At 43.2% G+C, this 21,849-nt stretch overlaps 1 protein-coding gene across 2 annotated transcripts in view; it reads left to right on the plus strand.

The window, feature by feature from the left end:
• NRG4 (neuregulin 4) overlaps positions 1-21,849 on the plus strand; it is a 45,591-nt gene that overhangs the window by 11,535 nt on the left and 12,207 nt on the right. Inside the window, exons 2-5 of one of the 2 annotated variants that reach the window (XM_073619211.1) lie at positions 3,366-3,432; positions 12,859-13,010; positions 13,179-13,294; positions 17,067-17,157. In XM_073619211.1, the coding sequence (XP_073475312.1) occupies positions 13,240-13,294; positions 17,067-17,157 (146 nt within the window). In that variant the 5' untranslated portion in view covers positions 3,366-3,432; positions 12,859-13,010; positions 13,179-13,239. The remainder of the gene's footprint in view (positions 1-3,365; positions 3,433-12,858; positions 13,011-13,178; positions 13,295-17,066; positions 17,158-21,849) is intronic. The other variant, XM_073619212.1, reaches the window with a different exon arrangement.

The following is a 21,849-nucleotide window of genomic DNA, read 5'->3' on the forward strand; positions in this document are numbered from 1 at the left end:
TAGAAATCCTCCTCTTCTTCTTTCTCCATAGCATTTGTATCATAAGATCATGGAAAAAACAATGTGGCACACATCGTGTGATATTGCTTAAATCCAGTGTTTATTTAAAACAAGTAGGCATACTCACAAGCAAACACATGAAACAAATCGCAAATATAAGTCAGTACATGGGCTGCCTAAGGATCCCTTCTTCCACTGTTCACAGACTTCAAGCCAGCTGCCCTGCTTCTCAGTATTTCTCCCTGGGTTCCTGCCTCATAGATTCATTTCCAATTGCCACTAGGCCATGTCCAGATGAATTTCATCATCAATATGACATCACATTCAGACGCATTTCGTCATCAATATGACTTTATCAGGAGTATGAAAGTGTACTTGCAAGATTACAAAAAGAGAACACTTATGCCCTGTACACACAGTCGGACTTTGTTCAGACATTCCGACAACAAAATCCTAGGATTTTTTCTGACGGATGTTGGCTCAAACTTGTCTTGCATACACACGGTCACACAAAGTTGTCGGAAAATCTGATCGTTCTGAATGCGGTGATGTAAAACACGTACGTCAGGACTATAAACGGGGCAGTGGCCAATAGCTTTCATCTCTTTATTTATTCTGAGCATGCATGGCACTTTGTCCGTCGGATTTGTGTACACACAATCGGAATTTCCGACAACAAGTTTTGTTGTCGGAAAATTTTATATCCTGCTCTCAAACTTTGTGTGTCGGAAAATCCGATGGAAAATGTGTGATGGAGCCTACACACGGTCGGAATTTCCGACAACAAGGTCCTATCACACATTTTCCATCGGAGAATCCGACCGTGTGTACAGGGCATTAGACGTTAAGGTTGATGATGTGGAAAACAGATCAAGACTGGATAAAATTAAGTGAGGCTGCATGCCAGAGTCCATGGCAGGAAAGAAACCAAGAAACTTGAGAAATTTGTCAATACTATAATGACTAAGCTATTGGTCGTGGAAAAAAAGGAAATATCCATAATAAAGGACCGCAAAGAATAGGCCATCCAATGAAAAAACCTAGGACAGTCATCTTTAGCAGTAATTTTTGAGGCGTCATAATTAATATTATTTTAAGATTTCTCAGCTGAAGTGGTTAAAAAAATGAGACAGTTTGCTCAATTCTGTAAATGCATGGAAGAAAAGAACGGTTTACTTTGTTAAACTCATTTTCGAACTGGGCTAAGGTCTAGCGTTTTTTGGGAAGAGCAGAGGATTGATTTGGGGGGATAGGAGATGAAATTTAGAGGTGTATTCTGGAATGTTGGTGGACTTCACTTTCGGATTAATCACAGCAGAAGCTGATCTGCAGGTGCCGGACACTGGATGTCCGCCAGCATCCGCCGTTCGTCAGGCAGAGACTCAGAATGGAGCTCTTCCTATGTAAACAAGGCAGATCTCAGTTCTGACAGGGAGGGAGGGATGGATTTTTTCTTCCTGCAAAGCAGGGAACAAAGTCCATCACTTCCCCTGGTAAAAACAGCACATACAGTACACAGAAACACTGGCTAGGCACACAGTTAACCCTTTGTTAAGTGTCAGTTAGTGTCCGATTGTCCACCGCAATATTGCAGTCCTGCTATAAGTCGCTACCATTACTAGTTAAAAAAAAATTAATAAATAGAAATTCCATAAATATATACCATAGTTTATAGACACTATAACATTTGCGTAAACCAATCACTATATGCTTATTTGGATTTTTTGTACCAAAAACATGTAGCAGAATACATATTGGCCTAAATTTAAAAAAGAAATTAGATCTTTACATTTTTTTTTATTGGATATATTTTATAGAAGAAAGTGTAAAAAATATAGTTTTTCTTAAAAATTGTCGGTCTTTTTTTGTTTATATAAAACCACAGTGGTGATCAAATACCGCCAAAAGAAAGCTATATTTGTGGGGAAAAAAATACATGTTATTTCGGTACAGCATTTTATGACTGTGCAATTGTCAGTTAACTACTTAAGGACCGGAAGGCTTTGCCCCCTGAATGACCAGACCATTTTTTGCGATACGGCACTGCATCGCCCTAACTGACAATTGCGTGGACGTGCGACTCTGTACCCAAACAAAATTAGTGTGCTTTTTTTCCCCACAAATAGAGCTTTCTTTTGGTGGTATTTGGTCACCTCTGCGGATTTTATTTTTTGCGCTATAAACAAACAAAGTGCGACAATTTTGAAAAAAAAAAAAAAAAATTGTATCTTTTTTCTATAATGAATATAAAAAATATATAAAAAAACACATTTATTCATCAGTTTAGGCCGATATATAGTCCTCTACATATTTTTGGTAAAATAAAATGCAATAGGCATATATTGATTGGTTTGCACAAAAGTTATTGCGTCTACAAACTATGGGATAAATTTAGGGACTTTTATTTTTTATTGTTTTTACTAGTAATGGCGGCGATCTGCCACTGTCCACTTGCTGTGCCCCTGGCTATGCCAACCTGTACCTGGGGGAATGGGAGCGAAACATGTTTGAGGGTGAGGATCTCTCTATGTACCTGTGCCACGTCATTATGTGGCACAGGTACATCGATCACATCTTTGTCCTCTGTGATGGACCAACCAATTTGTTGGATGAATTCTTGATTGCCTTGAACTGTAATGAGTTTAATTTAAAATTTACCATGTTATCCAATTCCTAATCACTTTCCTAGATGTTGAAATTTACAAAGACTCCAGTAATTTACTATCATGTAAACTTTTTTAGGAAACCTACTGCGGGTAATACTATTCTACATTCGAGTTTCCACCCTAGACCATTGGTCAACTCATTTCCCTACAGTCAGTACCTGCGAATTAAACGCATTGTAGTGTTGGGTTCTGGTGACGGGTCTCCCTATCTTTTGCTCACCAAGGATTGAACCGTTGTTTAACCATCTGTTCCTGAATCATTTCTTGGGACTATTACCTGAGCGCTGCACTTTTACTATATATAATTTTTTATTGACTTTCTTCAATATTGTGCTGGCTGCTGATGTTTTATTGAATATATTGTTATCTGAAATTTTAGCGCAACATAGTTTATTTTTATTTGTGCTGTGAATTTCTGACCTTAACACGTTCTAAGGGGTGGTGGGGTTGGAAGTTGCATGAGTGACCGGTTTCCTGTGGTCTTGTAGGATGAGGTATGGATATGTATTAATGGAGTAACATTTTACCATTGAAGCCTTCAAGATATTAGTTTTGAGTAGAATTTATCTTTACCTGTATCTCTCATCATCAAGTTCTAGTATCAAGTAAATGCATAATTATATTTTCTGTTCTGAATCATAGTTTAATTGCAAATTCTACAAACTTGGTAAGTACTTTCTATTGTTTTGTATTTTCCAGATTCTGTTTTCCAATAGATTGTGTTCACACCAAGACCAAGATTTCTGTCAGCATAATATGACAACAGGTACTTTCATATGTTAATATTTCATGATAATAGGGTTGAGAATCTGCCAACCAGAAATGGGTGATTTGCTAAAGCATGTACTGTAAGGGCTATTTCACATGGACAATCCGTATGTCTGTTTTTCATCCTTCCGTTTTCGGATGAAAAACAGACATACATGTATTCCTATGGATCGTCGGATGTCAGCGGTGACATGTCCGCTGACATCCGACCCGCTCCGATCCGAAAAGTGTAACGGAGGAAAACCCTACTTTTCCATCCGTTTTTGGATCGGATCGGGTGACGACGGACTCTACGGTCCGTCATCATCTGATCCCCCATAGGGGAGAGCGGCGCTCTGACAGGTCCATCGCTGCACAGTGTGCAGCAATGGACCTGTCATCTTTCTGCTCAGCGGGGATCAGCGGAGCGATCCCCGCTGAGCAAGCGAGTGTTCACGGGGCGGATCATCACTGATCCGCCCCGTGTGAAAGAGCCCTAAGTTTTATGTCAAACCATTAAACATGTGTTTAGTGGAAAAAATTAATGAATTTTAATAATCCCCAAAATGTACCCATGATTTGTGGTATTTGATTGCACTTAAATATACAAATATATAATTTGTTTTCTATGGCATGCAGTTAAAACATTGACCGTCTCTATGGAAAATGTTGAATTAAATGTGATGAGAAGGTTGGATTTGTTCGACATGTGGCTTGTTTTTAACTAATGTTATACTAGATTCCTTAAGGGCGCCCACCTGCTGAAACAGACAATTAAAGTTTGTTTCAACTTTTGCAGCCAAATTGGGATAACACCATCTTTATATTTGATATGTTCCATTTCACTTAGCAAAAAACATTTAGGAATTTCAGCTTACATTTTAGATGTGCTTTTCTGGAAACTCCAGCACTAAAAAAACATTCTTAGATCTCATTGTTTATGTGGGCTAGTGTCATGTACCTGGTCGGAGGCCAGAGTGCTGAGAGGGCTCCCCTTGCAGCTGAGTGCAGAGCACCCCTGAAGGTGGTACAGGGAATGCAGTGCCCAAAGAAGCACAGGTTTCCAGCTCTAGTAGTCTGAAGAGCTGGTCACCGGATGGAAGCAGGATGCACTATAAGGCAGATGTCCTTCAGCAGTCCCAGGCGTACTTGGTAGCAGGGCAAACAGGAAACAGCACCAGAAGCCAGGCCAGGGCTCGTGCATGGTAGATCAGTCAGGAGCAGAGGCAGACAGCAGGAACTGGATAGCAGCAGAGTCGATGATACAAGCCAGCGTCATACACAGGTGAGCAGGCTTGTCAGTAGTACAAGCCAGGGGTCAGAGCCAGGAATGGAGATAAAAACACACAGAGGTACTCAAACACAAGGGTGCTGACGATAATCCAGCAATCTGTTGAGCAAAGCAGCAGTCTTTTATAGCCAAGCGGGCACCAACATCTATCATGTTCTGCATGTGTCACTGCACACGCGCATGTGCCAATTCGCCATACGTGCGCCAATGCGCATGGAAGTGCGCGCAATGTGGTCTTGCTGAGTATTGGCAGTTCTCCTTTGGTTGTTTTCCTGACAGCTAGGGAAATGTGTGCCATAATCAACCCTGTCTGTACTGTGCTGGCAAATCTCTGTTATCAGTTGTAAACTAGCTTCGGAACACTGTCTGTCCTAACAAAGGGTTATAGATCTAGAACAGTGGTTTCCAAACTGTGGCCCGAGGGCCAGATGTTGCCCTTTGCTTGCCTTTATCCAGCCCTTGGGGCACTATCCCTCCCACTGATACGAGACACTATTCTGCTATCTGACACCTACAATGAAGCACCATTTCTTCCACTGACACCACTAATGGTGCACTATTCTTCCCTATGATACCAACGACGGGGCAGTATTCCTCCCCCTAATAGCAGATGTTTACTCCCACTGATACCAGGACAATTTCCACTCCTGCTGGCCAAAGTCCGGCCCTCCTGGAGTCTGAAGGACAATAAACTGGCCCTTTGTTTAGAATGTTTGGAGACCCCTGATCTAGAAGCTTGCCCTCTTCATTGTATGGTAATGAGATGGGGCTTTTCCTGTCAAACTAAACTTTTTCCAAAATGTGCGAATAGCTATTCCCAGATGATCTGTATAGATTTTGGAATCAAATTTCAGACATACCTGTAGTAGGGTATTTATCCTTGGTGAAGTACCTTTGGAATTTAAAATGTGTGTAAAGCCAAAAACTTTTTTTTTTGTTCTGGATAAGTTTTTATTGCTTTCTATGGAAAAACTCAGTTTGTTTTGCTGAACATTATAATAGTTGTCACCAAAACAAGAGTTGATGAAAAATCTTTCCTTTCCAAGGGGGATACCTGTTCTGATGACAGTTGTTTAAAATGGGAATTTTCTTCACTTTGTATCGATATGCTCTCACTTCATATTGCTAAAGAAACCTCCCAGACAGGACACAGACAGTAAAAAATGAACCAAGAGGTGTTTTTAACCGTCCCTGCTATATCCAAAGCTAAGAAAAAAAAGTTTTCCCTACATACCCTAAGATCATAAAGGGATGCTGGGGTTGCAGTATTTTTTTTTTTTTTTAGAGTACTGGGACTGATCATTGTAACACTGTAACTAAGGCAGGCCATACACGGAGAGAATTTCTTTCATGTAATCATAGGTTGCAGAAAAGAAAATCATTTGATTCCCCCATTAAGACAGTCAGAGTTGATGGAAGTGTCCCTCCCACGGAGCCATTGTGTTCCCCGCTGGGAGAATACGATGTGATTATTGCTACTAGCTATAGCAGCTGCTAGTTATAATTGCTGGTATAACCCAGCATGCTGGTTGTACCCAAGTTGATTGATTAATAAACTTGGTACATTAAGCCTGCCCATACACGGTTTGAATCTCAGCTGGTTTCTGGTGAACCCACTGAGATTCAAACCATGTATGGTCTACCTAAGACAGGCCCTTTCAGGAAATGCTGGGAAGGACTACATCAATATCTACAAAGCAGAAATGGGTAAAGATTTGCAGTTAGGTTTGCCGAGTCCTTGCAATGTATATAGCTGTTACATTTTTGTAATGGTATATTGATTATATTTCACAAAACATAAAAAACTAAAGAAACCATCATTTTTTACAAGCAATCTGACTGGAGAAAAATATCTCCTCCCCCTGAAATATATGGTACAGAGCCAAGTACACATGTATTCTGTGACCAAGGTCTAAAGTAGCACATAGACAGCTTGACTAAACTTTGTGTATTAGTACTGCTTAGACCTTAGTAGAAGGGGGTATACCCCAACAGCTTGTTCTAAAAAATTGAATGTTAGTGCAAATAAAAAAGTATCAAGGATAGCACTCAATTGTTTTGGTTGTCATGTCCAAGAAATTTCAGCAGGATTTAATAACAAGCATTTATCAAGATCTGCCCACGTATGATGGCCCTTTATCCTATATTTCATGTAAACTGCTCCATTGTAAAGTGGCAAGTAATTACGTCACTATTGCTGTAAATAAATCCTAAGCAGGCACACCCTATCTTAGTGCACACTGGTTCATTTGAATAAAATGATGTAACCCTTAACCGATATTACCTTGATACGTTACAGGAGTTCATGCATGGTCATGTTGCAACAGGAAATCCTATGCAAAATTATCTGAGCATGCAATTTTGAAATTTTATATCTGAAGGTAAATTTTCATATTGTGATGAAGTGTCAGCGTGTTGCAACAAGAGAGCACAGAAAGCGTCAGGATTGCAGGAGTTACTCAGTGCTCATAATTTGTTTTCACAATTGTTGTTAGCTTTTCATTTATTTAATGAACAGCAGAGCTCATCTTTTATAAGTTAAAGTTTAATAAGCTAAAGGACCACTTTAACAAAAAAGTATTTGGTAACTGTATGTAGTTATCACCTAAAAGCTAGTATTCAGTATTATGATATGGTGTTTTATCCAAACTACATCAATAAAATACATTTTATTGTGGATACAAGATCAATTTAATTGTCTGCTCCTTACAAAAAAAGTCTAACAATACGGAGAGCCTCTGCAACAAAGGCATTTTGTGACCTTTTTTTTTCTCAACTCTTATCCTGCTAACTGCTACCAACCACTCCTGATATAACCTGCCTCGAGGGACTTAGGTATGGTTCTCCCTAAGCATCTGTATAGAGACAAATATTCTCTATATACTTGATGACAGGTTGCTTACTATTCTAAATTCTACAGTGACTTGAAAAAGCATTCCTACCCCTTGAAAGTTTCCACATTTTGTCATGTTACAACAAAATGTAAATGTATTTTATTGGGATTTTATGTGATAGACCAACACAGTGGCACATAATTGTGAAGTGGAAGGAAAATGAAAAACTGGGTTTTCAAAATGGTTTACTAATAAATATGTGAAAAGTGTGACGTGCATTTGTATTCAGCCCCCCTGAGAGTCAATATTTTATAGAACCACCTTTCACTGCAATTACAGCTGCAAGTCTTTTTGGATATGTCTCTACCAGCTATGCACATCTAGATTGACATGTTTGCCCATCAAGCTCTGTTAGATTGGATGTAGAGCATCTCTGTACAGCAATTTTCAAGTCTTGCCACAGATTCTCAATGGGATTTAGGTCTGGACTTTGACTGGGCTATTCTAACACATGAATATGCTTTGATCTAAACCATTCCATTATAGCTCTGGCTGTATGTTTAGGGTAGTCGTCCTGCTGGAAGGTGATCCTCCGCCCCAGTCTCAAGTCTTTTGCAGGCTCTAACAGGTTTTCTTCTAAGATTGCACTGTATTTGGCTCCATCCATCTTCCCATCAACTCTGACCAGCTTTAAACTTCTCCACAAATTTATCTCCAACATGTCTGGTGTGTTCCTTGGCCTTCATGATGCTGTTTGTTAAATAAGGTTCTCTAACAAACCTCTGAGGGCTTCACAGAATAGCTGTATTTATACTGAGATTAAATTACACACAGGTGGACTCTTTTTACTAATTAGGTGACTTCTGAAGTAATTAGAGTGTCAGGGACGTGCCAGTGCCTTTCAAGGGAATATGCGTGCGCGCATGCGCACGCGGGGTCTGTCCAGAGTCACACAGCAGAATTCTCCCACTGGTGTGCACCGGCGCGCTCCTGTGTGGGGCAAGTACAATTTTTAATAAAATGGAAAGGGTATGGTCCAGAGAACAATTCATGGGAACCTGACAGTAATATCCATGCTAAACGCTTAATCCGTGCTTATTTTTCTGCTCACCCCCCAAAAAAAAGTTGCCTAGGCATCCGGAGGCTGCCCCTTGGGAGAGGGCAATGTCAGGGACGTGCCAGTGCCTTTCAAGGGAATATGCGTGCGCACATGCGCACGCGGGGTCTGTCCAGAGTCACACAGCAGAATTCTCCCACTGGTGTCATGGGCGTGCTGCTGTGTGCGCACGTGTGCGCGCTAGTGCTGTTTGGCGCAAGGTGCTTTTAAAAGTACTGTCTGACTCTGCCTTTGCCTGTGCCTTGTATTGCTGCATTCCGGCCTTCTCATCCAGCTCCAGGTGTTGCTGCTTCAGTACCTCCTACCTGTCAGTCTGCTGATCCTCTTCTGCCTGCCAGCATCTTTAGCTCAGCCATCCCAAAAGGATCTCTACTCAGCTGCTGTGTCGGCCTCTGCAACACTTTCACCAGGCACTCCTACCCACTGTGCTCACGAGACCACTGTTCCCACTCCAGTGGCTCCTGAACCAGTGTTGTAAGAGGGGTCTTCTCCTACCAGTCGGGCTCAACTACCAGGTACCTAAAAGTACGAACAGCCATGACTGAGCCTGCAGGAGAGACCTCCCCTATTAAGGAGATTTGCACGCATCTTGCGGCCCTTACTCAGGCTGTGAAGACTCTGCAGGATAGCTACACCAGATTAGAGGGACAAGTTCTGAACCTTACTGGCCCTGGTAGCGTGGCCTCCGCCTCAGCGGCTGCCCCAACACAGACTGTTTCATCTCCCTCTGTGGTAATGCTTCCACCTGAACCAAGGGTTCCCATTCCTGAAAGCTTTTCTGAGGACCGATCCAAGTTCCGGGCCTTCCGCAGCGCTTGTCAACTTTACTTTGCCCTGCAACCCCGGACCTTTTCTCTGGTGGCTACTAAAGTGGGGTTTGTGATATCACTCTTACAAGGAGAACCCCAGACCTGGGCTCACCGTCTACTTGAAACAGACTCTGTACAGATCCAGTCCTTGCCTTCCTTCTTCGAGGCTATGGCTCAGCTTTATGAAGATCCTCAGCGGACTGCTACAGTTGAGTCAGCTCTGTTCGCGCTCCAGCAAGGCCGCAGACCGGCCGAGGACTATGTCACGGACTTCAGACGCTGGAGCGCGGACACTCAATGGAACAATGCAGCCTTACGCCACCAATTCCGCATGGGCTTGTCTGAGGGCCTGAAGAATGAGCTCGCTCGGGTTGGTATGCCTGATACCCTTGAGGATCTTATCACTCTGACGATTCAGACTGATCGTCGTCTCCGTGAACGTTGGTCTGAACGTTCTTCCCAGCAAACAAGCCCAGTGTGGATGACCACAAGAGTTCCAGCTCCTGCTTCACGTTACTCACCCCCAGCCTGCTCAAACCCGGTCACTGCAACACCTGATGCTCCCGAACCCATGCAGCTAGGGTGGAGTAGGCCACTATGTGCACAGCTGCCCGGCCAAGACCCGTAAGTGTCCACTTTCTGTTCCTGCCAGTTTATCTGCTTTGACCGCTAATGCAACCCAACTTGCTCTCCCTCTCTCGTTACAGCTCCAGGAAAAGACAATCCAAGTCAACGCTATCATTGACGCCGGGGCATGTAGTTGCTTTGTAGACTCTGTCTTTGCCATCCAACAAGATATTCCCCTCAAGGACAAGACGCATAAATTTTCAGTTTTCTTGGCTGATGGGTCCCACATTAAATCTGGGCAAGTCTCTCAGGAAACCCTTCCTCTGCCTGTCACCAGTTCTTCTCAGCATAAAGAAATTGTAACCTTGGACGTCATCTCTTCCCCGCTATTACCGATTATTCTGGGCATGCCCCGACTCCAGGCCCATAACCCTCATGTCAATTGGACTACCGGTGAAGTCGAGTTTTTGTCATCCTATTGTCAAGAACATTGTTTACATAAACTCTCCAGATCTTCAGCCACCTTACTGTGTATGGACATGGATCAGGACCTACTTCAAACCATACCGGAGGCTTATCGGGAGTTTACTGATGTGTTCAGTAAAAAGGGAGCAGACGCCTTGCCACCCCATCTCCCTTACGACTGCCCAATTGAGCTTCTTCCTGGGGCCAAAACTCCTTTCGGGAGCATCTTTCCCTTATCTGAAAAAGAGCAAGAAGCACTAAAGTTGTATAATAATGAGAATCCAGAAAAAAGATTTATTCGCCCCCCTCTACCTCCCCAGCTGGTGCCGGAATATTTTTTGTCTCTAAAAAGGACCAGACCCTTCGTCCATGTGTGGACTATCGGGAGCTAAACAAAGTCACGGTTAAAAACCGCTACCCGTTGCCCTTGATACCTGAACTGTTTCAGAAGTTGAGATCTGCTGTCATCTTTACTAAACTGGATTTAAGAGGAGCCTACAACCTGGTCCGCATTCGGGCTGGGGATGAATGGAAGACGGCTTTTCGGACTCGTTTTGGGCATTATGAGTACTTAGTCATGCCCTTTGGCCTATGTAATGCTCCTGCCACATTTCAGCATTTTATCAACGATGTATTCAGAGACTTCCTAGACATCTTTGTAATCGTCTATCTAGATGATATTTTGATTTTCTCTGGGTCACTTAATCAACACCGGAAACATGTTCGCAGAGTCTTGGGCCGTCTTCGTCTGCACGGGTTATACGCAAAAGCAGAGAAAACTGAATTTGAACAGAAGGACATTCAGTTTTTGGGGTTAGTGATCTCCCCAACCGGCATCAAAATGGATCCCCAGAAGGTATCCACCGTGCTAGACTGGCCAGTTCCCCTGGATAAGAAGGGAGTGCAATGCTTCATAGGGTTCGCAAATTTTTACAGAAAATTCATCAAGGAATTTTCCGCCATCATCTCATCCATTACGCAATTAACCAAACAGAACTGTCGCTTTCACTGGAGCCCGGAGGCTCAGGACGCCTTTGAAAGACTTAAAAGGCGCTTCACTTCAGCCCCAATTCTCAGTCATCCTGACCCGTCTTTACCTTTTATCCTAGAAGTTGATGCTTCCGAAGTGGCCATGGGAGCAGTCATCTCTCAGCGGCAGGGCAACAAAGACCTAATGCATCCTGTGGGATTTTTCTCTCGAAAACTCTCTCCGGCTGAACGGAATTATGACGTAGGTGATCGGGAACTACTCGCTATCAAAACAGCATTGGAGGAGTGGAGGTACCTGTTAGAGGACGCTGTCCATCCGGTATTAATATATACCGATCACAAAAATTTTGAATATTTGAGATCTGCCAAACGGTTGAAACCCCAACAAGCCCGTTGGGCTTTATTCTTTACACGTTTTTGTTTCCATATTACATACCGGCCAGGAACAATATCAAACCAGACGCGTTATCACGCATGTTCGACAACCCTAAGGACTTACCTGATACCATTCTGCCTGCAAACAACTTTTTACTCCTTCAGACGGACCTTCTGTCCCTGATCAGGGAAGCATCCTCAGATTCTTCAAGCCCCCAGGGAATCATCTTAACACCTCGAGATGGGTTATTGTGGAGAGGAAGCCAAATCTTTGTTCCGGAAGATGTTCGAGTCAAGGTGCTAACCCTACTTCACGACCATCCACTTGCAGGACATTTTGGGGTCCGTAAAACTCTTGAACTTGTGCAACGCACGTTCTGGTGGCCTAATTTGAAGGAGTTCTGCAGGAAGTATGACAGCTCTTGCCCTGTCTGCATCCAGAATAAAACCACAAGGAACCGAGCCAGGGGACTGCTAAGACCTCTACCAGTACCCGACAGACCCTGGAGGATGATAGTAATGGACTTCATAGTCGAACTACCATGCTCAGAACGGTGTTCAGCGATCTTTGTGGTCGTCGACCGCCTGTCTAAAATGGCCCATTTTGTACCCTTGAAGGGAACACCTTCTGCTGTGAAAACGGCCCGTGTGTTTATTAAAGAGATCATCAGGCTGCACGGAGTCCCTGCAAATATAGTGTCTGACAGGGGGGTGCAGTTCACCTCACGTTTCTGGAAGGCCCTGTGTGAGATCTTCAAAATGGAACTAGCCCTGTCCTCAGCATATCATCCCCAAACTAACGGGGAAACAGAAAGGACAAATCAGACTCTAGAGCAATACATTAGAAGTTTTACATCTTTTGTACAAGATGATTGGGTGTCCCTGCTGCCCCTAGCGGAATTCGCTTATAATAATGCCAGCCATTCTGCCACCGGTCAGTCCCCCTTTTTTGCCAATTATGGTTTTCATTTATCCTTTTTACCCGATTTTCTTCCAGAATCCTCAGTTCCAGCGGTCCAGGACACATTGCAGTTTCTCAGCCACAATAACCGGGTATTACAGGAGGCGGTATCCAAAGCACAAGCAGACAGTAAGAGGACCTTTGATCAGAAGAGAAGAGGGGATCTGAACCTTCAGCTTGGCGATAAGGTATGGCTGTCTACAAATAACATTAAGTTGATTTGTCCTTCCAAGAAGTTTGCTCCTAAGTTTATTGGTCCTTTTTCAGTTAAAAGGAAAATCAATGAAGTGTCTTATGAACTATGTCTACCTGATTCCTTTAAAATTCACCCAGTATTTCATGTGTCACTGTTGAAGCCTGCCGTGCCTGATCCTTTCCCTGATAGGGGTACCAGGCCCCCCGAACCTGTCCTGGTAGATGGAAGTGAGGAGTTTGAGGTGGAAGCCATCCTCGATTGCAGAAAAAGACTGGGGCAAGTACAATTTTTAATAAAATGGAAAGGGTATGGTCCAGAGAACAATTCATGGGAACCTGACAGTAATATCCATGCTAAACGCTTAATCCGTGCTTATTTTTCTGCTCACCCCCCAAAAAAAAGTTGCCTAGGCATCCGGAGGCTGCCTGTTGGGAGGGGGCAATGTCAGGGACGTGCCAGTGCCTTTCAAGGGAATATGCGTGCGCACATGCGCACGCGGGGTCTGTCCAGAGTCACACAGCAGAATTCTCCCACTGGTGTGCACCGGCGCGCTCCTGTGTGCGCGCGTGCGTTAGCGCTGTTTGGTGCCAAGGTGCTTTTAAAAGTGTGACAGCTGCACTCATGTGGTGCTGTTCATCTGCAGCTCCGTACCTGTGTTCCTGTATCTGCCTGCTGATTGTTATTACTGTTATCAACCCGGCTACGTCTGACTCTTCTGCTATCTCCAATCCGACCCGGCCTGCCTGACTCTGCTATCTTCCTGTGACCTGTTGCCGAACTCCTGCTTGCCTGACTGCTCTGTGATTATCCATTTGCATTATCTGCCTGATCTCCTGCCAATCCGGACTGTCTGACTATGCCTTTGCCTGTGCCTTGTATTGCTGCATTCCGGCCTTCTCATCCAGCTCCAGGTGTTGCTGCTTCAGTACCTCTTACCTGTCAGTCTGCTGATCCTCTTCTGCCTGCCAGCATCTTCAGCTTAGCCATCCCTGAAGGATCTCTACTCAGCTGCCGTGTCGACCTCTGCAACACCTTCACCAGGCACTCCTACCCACTGTGCTCACGAGACCACTGTTCCCACTCCAGTGGCTCCTGAACCAGCGTTGTAAGAGGGGTCTTCTCCTACCAGTTGGGCTCAACTACCAGGTACCTAACAGAGTAAAGGGGAGTAAATACAAATGCATGTCCCACTTTTCAGATATTTATTTGTAAAAAAAATTGAAAACCATTTATCATTTTCCTTCCACTTCACAATTATGTGCCACTTTGTGTTGGCCTATCACATAAAATCCCAATAAAATAAATTTACGTTTTTGGTTGTGACATGACAAAATGTGGAAAATTTCAAGGGGTATGAATACTTTTTAAAGGCACTGTATATCTTTTCCTATTAGTGGTTGTAAAAAGACAAAGAAACTACACGTAAGATGGCACGCCCCACCTCAGCGTGATCCTTCAATTTCTCATTAGATATTGTGAGAAATAGGTCATTTTAGACATATAAAACAGTATGAATTTATAGGTTCCTATTCTATTTGGCCATAGAGGGTGGAGATGAAACTTAGAAATGTCCCATACAGATACGTTGAAACAGGGTCGAGAGTCAAACATTGTTTATCTCTAAGTGAAGTGCTATTCCAGCCTTTAAGCTAGAGTATGCAGACCTGTCTTAATTAAGTAGTCTGTAAACTCTAAGTTAATTTGAGTACCACAATAAGAGGGGGTTAAAGACTCTACCAGATGGAGATAATAGATTAACTCTACAGCCCCGATTCCAAAAAGTTGGGACACTGTGTAAAATCAACATAAAATATGTACATAGAACATTGCAATGATTTGCAAATCTCATAAAACCCAGGTTCACAATGAGCTGCGGAAATGAAGCTGTACGAGTTCAGCTGAAGTCGCACGATTTCACTGCCGCATGTCAGTCCCGGTTTCGTCCGAGATTTCAGAGACATCTGTGCAGATGTTTCTGCACCGATGTCAATGAAAATTGCAGCCCGAAATTGCAAAAAGTAGTACAGAAACTACTTTTTGAAATTGATGCGGCACCGCAAATGCAGCATCACACCAATTAGGTTGGTGCCATTGCCGGCAATTGCCGCTGATTTGACATGTCTAATCGCATGTCAAATCGTACCAATGTGAACCAGGGCAAACACATATTGTATTCACAATACAAAATAGAAAACATATCAAATGTTTAAACTGAGAAAATGTACAATTTTAAGAAAAAAATAAGGTATTTTTTAAATTGATGGCAGCAACATATCTCAATAAAGTTGGGACAGGACAACAAAAAGCTGCCAAAGTGGTAATAACAAGGAACAGGTGGAAGAACATTTTGCAACTAATTAGGTTAATTGGCAACAGGTCAGTAACATGATTGGGTATAAAAAAGGGCATCTTAGAGAGTCAAAATGTTTCAGAAGTAAATATAGGCAGAGGTTCACCAATCTGTTAAAAGCTGTGTCTAAAAATTTTCGGTCAATTTCAGAATAATGTTCCACAATGTAAAATTGCAAAGACTTAAAAAATATCATCATCCACAGTACATAATATAATCAGAAGATTCCAAGAATCTAGAAAAATCTCTGTGCGCAAGGGCCGTGGCCGAAACACAGTATTTGATACACGTGATCTTCGGGCCCTCAAACAGTACTGCATTAAAAACAGGCATGATTCTGTGAAGGACATCACTGCATGGGCTCAGGAATACTTCCAAAAATCACTGCCTGTGAACACAGTTTGCCGCACCATCCAAAAATGCAAGGTAAAGCTTTATCATGCAAAGAAGAAGCCATGTCTGAACATGATTCATAAAAGCTGCCATCTTCTCTGGGCCAAAGCTCATTTAAAATGGTCTGTTGGAAAGTCGAAAACTGTTCTGTGGTCAGACAAATAGAAATTTGACGTTCTTTTTGGCAACCATGGGTGCCGCATCCTCCGGATTAAAGAGGAGAGGGACCTTCCAGCTTGTTATCAGCGCTCAGTTCAAAAGTCTACATCTCTGATGGTATGGGGGTGCTTTAGTCAATATGGAATGGGCAGCTTGCACATCTGGAAAGGCACCATCAATGCTAAAAGATATATCCAGGTTTAAGAGCAGCATATGCTCAGGCAAGAATGGGACAACAATCCTCTCCTAAAACTCCAGCAACTGGTCTCCTCAGGTCCCAGACATTTGCAGAGTGTTGTTAAAAGAAAAGGGGATGCTACACCATAGTAAACATGGCCCCCCTCCCACCTTTTTTGGAACTGGGGTTGTACTTTGCCAGCTTTTTGTTGCCCCTATCCAACATTTTTGAGACGTGTTGCTGCCATCAATTTCAAAATTACCTTATTCTTTTCTTAAAATGTTATATTTTCTCAGTTTAAACTATTGATATGTTTTCTATTTCTTATTGTGAATGAAATTTGGGTTTATGAGATTTGCAAATTACAAGGCACGATATATTGTTTAGGCCAAAGGACAGCAGTAATAAAGTGGGCTAGTTAACATCATATAATAATTTATGTGTGGAAGAGTTACATATTCCTAGCTATTCAGGAAATGTTTTGCTCTTCTAAATTAAAAAATTGAGATATCTAACAAATAGGGAGGTTCCCAAGGCAGCTGATTTACAACGGTGATTTAAATGTAGAGAAATGTTTTCTATCAGCCTGAATCCTAATTTGTAAATCTCCCTTCAGTGGTCAGAAATAATGTTGTGCCTGTTTAGAATCGGGCGTATTTTGAAACCCTCACAAGTAAGTAACATATTCATGCATTAAAGCAACATCCTAACAGTTTTAACTGGGTAGGTTAATATTATGCTCACAAGTACTAAAATATTTCCTTTCGGAAATGCGTTGCTGGCTAAAGTTCAGCCTAGCTCGATCAGTAGTAGATGTAAAAATCATTAATGGAGACATTGTGAAAAGGTAAATTGGAGACAGGAAGAGGTGGACTTTCATGCGTAAAATGTGGTTTTAAATAAACAAGAGATGACAGCATTCTGAGCGTGACTGATGGTGATCACATGATTTACACCTTGCATTTCAGGTCATGGAGTACCCTGTGCAGAGAAAGAACAGAAGGGTTTCTGTATGAATGGAGGCATATGTTATAGCATAGGACCTAATCAACTGTGCAGGTAAGTAACTGTGTGTCTGTATAAGATAATCCAGACAGAAACTAAAAAAAACATATCAGATATATGAAGAATTTGTGGAGTTGGGAAGTGATTGGTTATAGGATATGACTGCAGATCATTATTATTCCTTTATCTCTGAACAGCAATCCCGTAATTATATATTAAATCAGGACACAGACTAGCAAATAAGTTGTGTCTTCTGATTTACTGGCCTGTATATATGTGCAGGTCATGCATGATTGCTAACCCCCTTGATCTCTGTGATAATTGCTGGTACAAAAACAGCTCAGTGTGTCGTAGATACTGTTTTAGAAACTTGTCTCCAGGTAGTGCGACAAATGGTAGAGCCTGCAAAAAAAAATCATGTACTTGTTGGTGTTGGTATGGTATGTTAATCTTTTGCAACTATGACAAAACTGTCACAAGCATCTCTCCTGAGAAGTGGTGGAGTTTTATGGTGGCCATACACACTTTGATTTTTTTTATCCAATCGATGTGCCATTCAATGATCAAAACAATGGAATCCACAAACAATCAAATAGCTATAACTTCCCTTCTCATCCATTTAGATTTAATTTTGATCGAATTTGATCTGAGTCGATCCGTTGATCAGCCAGGGTGGAATATTATTGTGCATCAGTCAGTAGCACTGAGATACTTTACTCATGAATATGATCATATTTTTATCAATGAGATTATGAAATTGCATAGTGGAAACAGAGGTGGAATCGTAAGTTATGATCATATCTTAACTATCCCTGTGTGGGGCATTTCAATTGAATAGGTTGTCTACTATAAATCTATTTTGGTGGTTTCAGCGGGGGGGGCATCGGTAGTATCAAGAAACTATTATATAAGCACCTGAATAACCACAACATACAGGGATATAAAATGTAATACTGACATATAATCACACACATAGGTGTCTTTTTTCAACCTCACCTACTGTGTAACTATGTATGTAACTATGCTTATTCCCATCCAAAGAGATCAGAAAATAAATTGATAATTTATCAAAGTGTGTATTGCCACCATTAGGCTGATATTAGCTGAGCGATTCTGCCACTAGAGACAAATCAGTGGCAGTGTCACAAAAAAAGGCTGCTTGTCTGTCCCTATGGAATCGGTCCCTTTGTAGAGAGAGGCAATGAGGCGTCTCTGTGGCTGACCCGCACACTGCTAACTCTTGATCACTAGCTACAGAGGTAGCAATTCCATAGAAATAAATGGGCAGCCTCTTGGCGATCCTACCACTGGCGATTTCGAGAAATTGCTAGCAGCAGAATCGCCTGTCTGACATCAGCCTTAAGCTGGCACACACCATTCAACACAAAATCCCCATATGTAACCTAATATGTTTCAGACTTTCTTGCTGACTATACAAGCCTAGTCTGTTTCCATTGATAAATGTGTATTATTAAGTATATAGGATTCAATTACTATATTGTTCATAATTTACAGTTCAACGTAGAATTTAAATACATGTAAACCCTAATGAAAGCACTGTATAGCTCAATCAGCTGGCTTTTTTTTTTTTTTTTTAAATAAAATACTGTTTCTTTTTTGTTTATTGACGGACACAGCTTCTCATTCTCGTCCATAGGGTTTATAGCACCACCCACAGTAGAACACTAACTTGGCACCACCTTTGGGCAGTCCTAGCTGGTATAAACTCCTTCTCAGCTATAGTCAAATGAGTTATTTCTGCCTATTGTTTATGAGTAAGTACCTAGCTCCCTGCTGGAATGTGTGGTTCCATAGCTTTTTTTCTTTTTACTTTCCTGGGATTTCTGCCTGTGAAGATCTTCAATCAACGAGGCAGGATAATCTAGATCCAGTAGCCCCCCCCCAGTCTGACCAGCAAGCGCATGCAGACCTTTAGCTATGCGCTGGGTCAGCTGCGACAGCCCCACTTGGGACCGGGACAGCCGAAGAGTTAAACACCTCCCTGGACATCCATGTCACAATACTACCCTGGCTGTCTAGGGAGGATCACCTGCATACTCCATGGGAATGGTAAGTAGTGCTTCCCCTCCCCCTTCCAAGTGTAGAGTGGGGCGGGGAGCTCCTAGGGATAGCTGGCCCTACGGGGTTCTTCTCCTCCCATCCAGGTCCTACATTGCTGCTGGGTTATCTCCTGGGCCCTGATGGTAGCCATTTTCTTGTAGGCCGCTGGTGGCCATCTTGTGGTGGACTGAACTGCTTGGTCACTTGAACTTTGGGAGAGGGGCGGGAATGCAGCGGCCGTTCTCTTGGAGCCATGAGGCAGTGGCCATCTTAGCCACCTCTGTTTTTCTTATTAGCTCACTGGAGCAGCTTTCCCCAGAATTTTTGTCTTCTCAGGTGCGCACTGCATGTGGCCTCCTGGATCTGCTCCTCCTGCGGTGGGACTGCTGCTCTTTTCTTCAGGGCCTGGGCAGTGGTGAGTCCTACTGGGGTATCCCTCCTCTTTGCCGGCCTTGTGGAGTGTCTGGTCGTTCCTTTGCAACGGCTTCCATGGTGGTGCCTTCTCGTGGGTTTTCTCCCTTCATGGAGTCTTCTCAGGATCACACCTCACCACCTGATCCCTTCCTAGAGGCAGCGGATTCCTCAGGGACTTCTGTTCCCCTTGATGCACTGTTGGCAGTTCTGGAGTCCTTTGTTTCCCAGGTGAAGATGGTGTAAGGTGAGCAAGAAATGGACCCGCCCTTTCCTGCTTCTTTGGCCTTGTTGGCTCATGAATCTGACACTTCCGCTGCGGGCACGGTCCTGCCTAAAGAACATGATGATGCAATGCCCAACCCTTCTGACAGTGAGGATGAGTCCTCCGCTGCAGCTCTCACACATGGTGGAAGCACTTATTACTTTAGGGTGAGATTTCTTAAAACTGGAAGATGCCTCTAGGGCTGCCGAGGAAGTGGCTGCTCCCTTTGGTACACACAAGCAACCTCACCCAGCTAAGGTGCTTCCCTATCCCACCTATTTTGACAAATTTATCTGCAAGGATTGTGAATGACCAAAGGGCCCTTTTGTGGTCCCGAAAAGTTTTGAATACATTATCCCTTCGATACATCCATTCTGAAAAAGTGGACCACTCCACCTGTCGTGGACCCTCCCGTTTCAAGGTTGAACAAAGCAACTATGATGCCGGTGGAGGAATCCCCTTCCTTTAAGGATCTGGTTAACAGGAAGGTGGAACTGGTCACTTGCATTATGTTTATTGTTGCCAGTTTGGCTCTACAGCTGGTTTTGGCCATGACCTTGGTATCTCAGACACTCACTGACTGGCTAAGCTCCTTCAGCATTGCCTGGGTGGGGAGCAAGTTCTTTTGACCTACATGAAACTAAAAGACCAGTTGATTGAGGGTTTTAAGTATGTGTGTGATACATCCTTGAATGTAGTTCCTTTGCTTTCCAAGCTCTCTGCCTTTGCAGTGGTGCTGTGGCTCAAGTGTTGGTCTACAGACCAGACAACTAAAAAGGCTCGCGTGGATATATCCTTTCAGGGTGAACACCTTTTTGGAGCTACCCTGAACCTTTCTTCCACAGTCCAGAAGGGGGAAGAAACCACTTTAGATTTTTCATACTCCTGGATCTGTAGACAAAGGCAACAAACTCTTAAAGGCCCCCACAGGAGGCGCCTAGCAGCCCTGATCTACCAAGCCTATCAAGCCAGTGGACAAGTCCTCCTCAGCATGAAGGCTTGTCCCCACCTGTTTCCGGGGTGGGGGGTCATCTTTGCTGTTTTACAGCTCTGTGGACCTCCTAACTTTCCGAAAAGTGGGTCCATAAACTGATTTTGTCTGGTTATAAAATAGAAGTTCATTCCTATCCACCAGAGAGGTTATTTAATTCCTATCTTCATCTCTCCACGTCTGGTCTGCAGGCTCTCTCCGGGGTGGTGCAGAATCTGCTGCTCCAGGGGGTGATTGCTCCGGTTCCAACTTTGGAAAGGTTTCAGGGATTTTACTCCAACCTGTTTACTGTTCCAAAGAATGAAGGAAAGGTTCATCCAATTCTGGATCTCAAGGCCCTGAACTGCTTTGTGAGAGTGCAGAAGTTCATAATGGAATCCATCCAGTCCATGGTAGCCTCCGTTCATCAGGGGGATTTCCTGGCCTCTAAAGACATAATGAATGTGTACCTGCATATTTCCATTTGAGCCAGGCACCTATGCTTTTCTGTAGGAGAGCACATTATCAGTTTGTGGCACCGCCCTTTGGTCTTGCCTCCACTCCTCAGGTTTTCACCAAGGTGCTGGCTGCAGTTCTGGCCTTTACTGAGAATTGCTTTGATTGGTTATTTGGAAGACTCACTCAGCACTGATGGATGATGTGGCGAACATGACCTGCACTTTACAAGAGTTCCTGACCAGGAAGCTGGAATATCTGGGTCTAACTCTCAACTCGGCGCAGGCCAAAGTATTCCTTCCATTGAACAAGCTCCTGAAGTTTTAATCAGCGATTCGACTACTGCTGTTCCACAGATGGTTCTCTCTCTGCTCTTGTGTGCAGGTTCTGATGGTGTCTACTTTTGAGGCAGTCTTGTACACGCACTTCCACGCGAGTATCCTGCAGAAGGAAATCTTGTCCAAGTGGGAGAAGTTCCCCAAAGAATTGGATGCCTAGATCTGCTTAGGTCAAAAGACCAGAGTATAGCTGATTAGGTGACTTTGGTCTCCTGCCCTTCAGAATAGAAAGTTGTTTCTTCCCT

Source organism: Aquarana catesbeiana, linkage group LG03, assembly GCF_042186555.1.
Source record: "Aquarana catesbeiana isolate 2022-GZ linkage group LG03, ASM4218655v1, whole genome shotgun sequence".
NCBI lineage: Eukaryota > Metazoa > Chordata > Amphibia > Anura > Ranidae > Aquarana > Aquarana catesbeiana.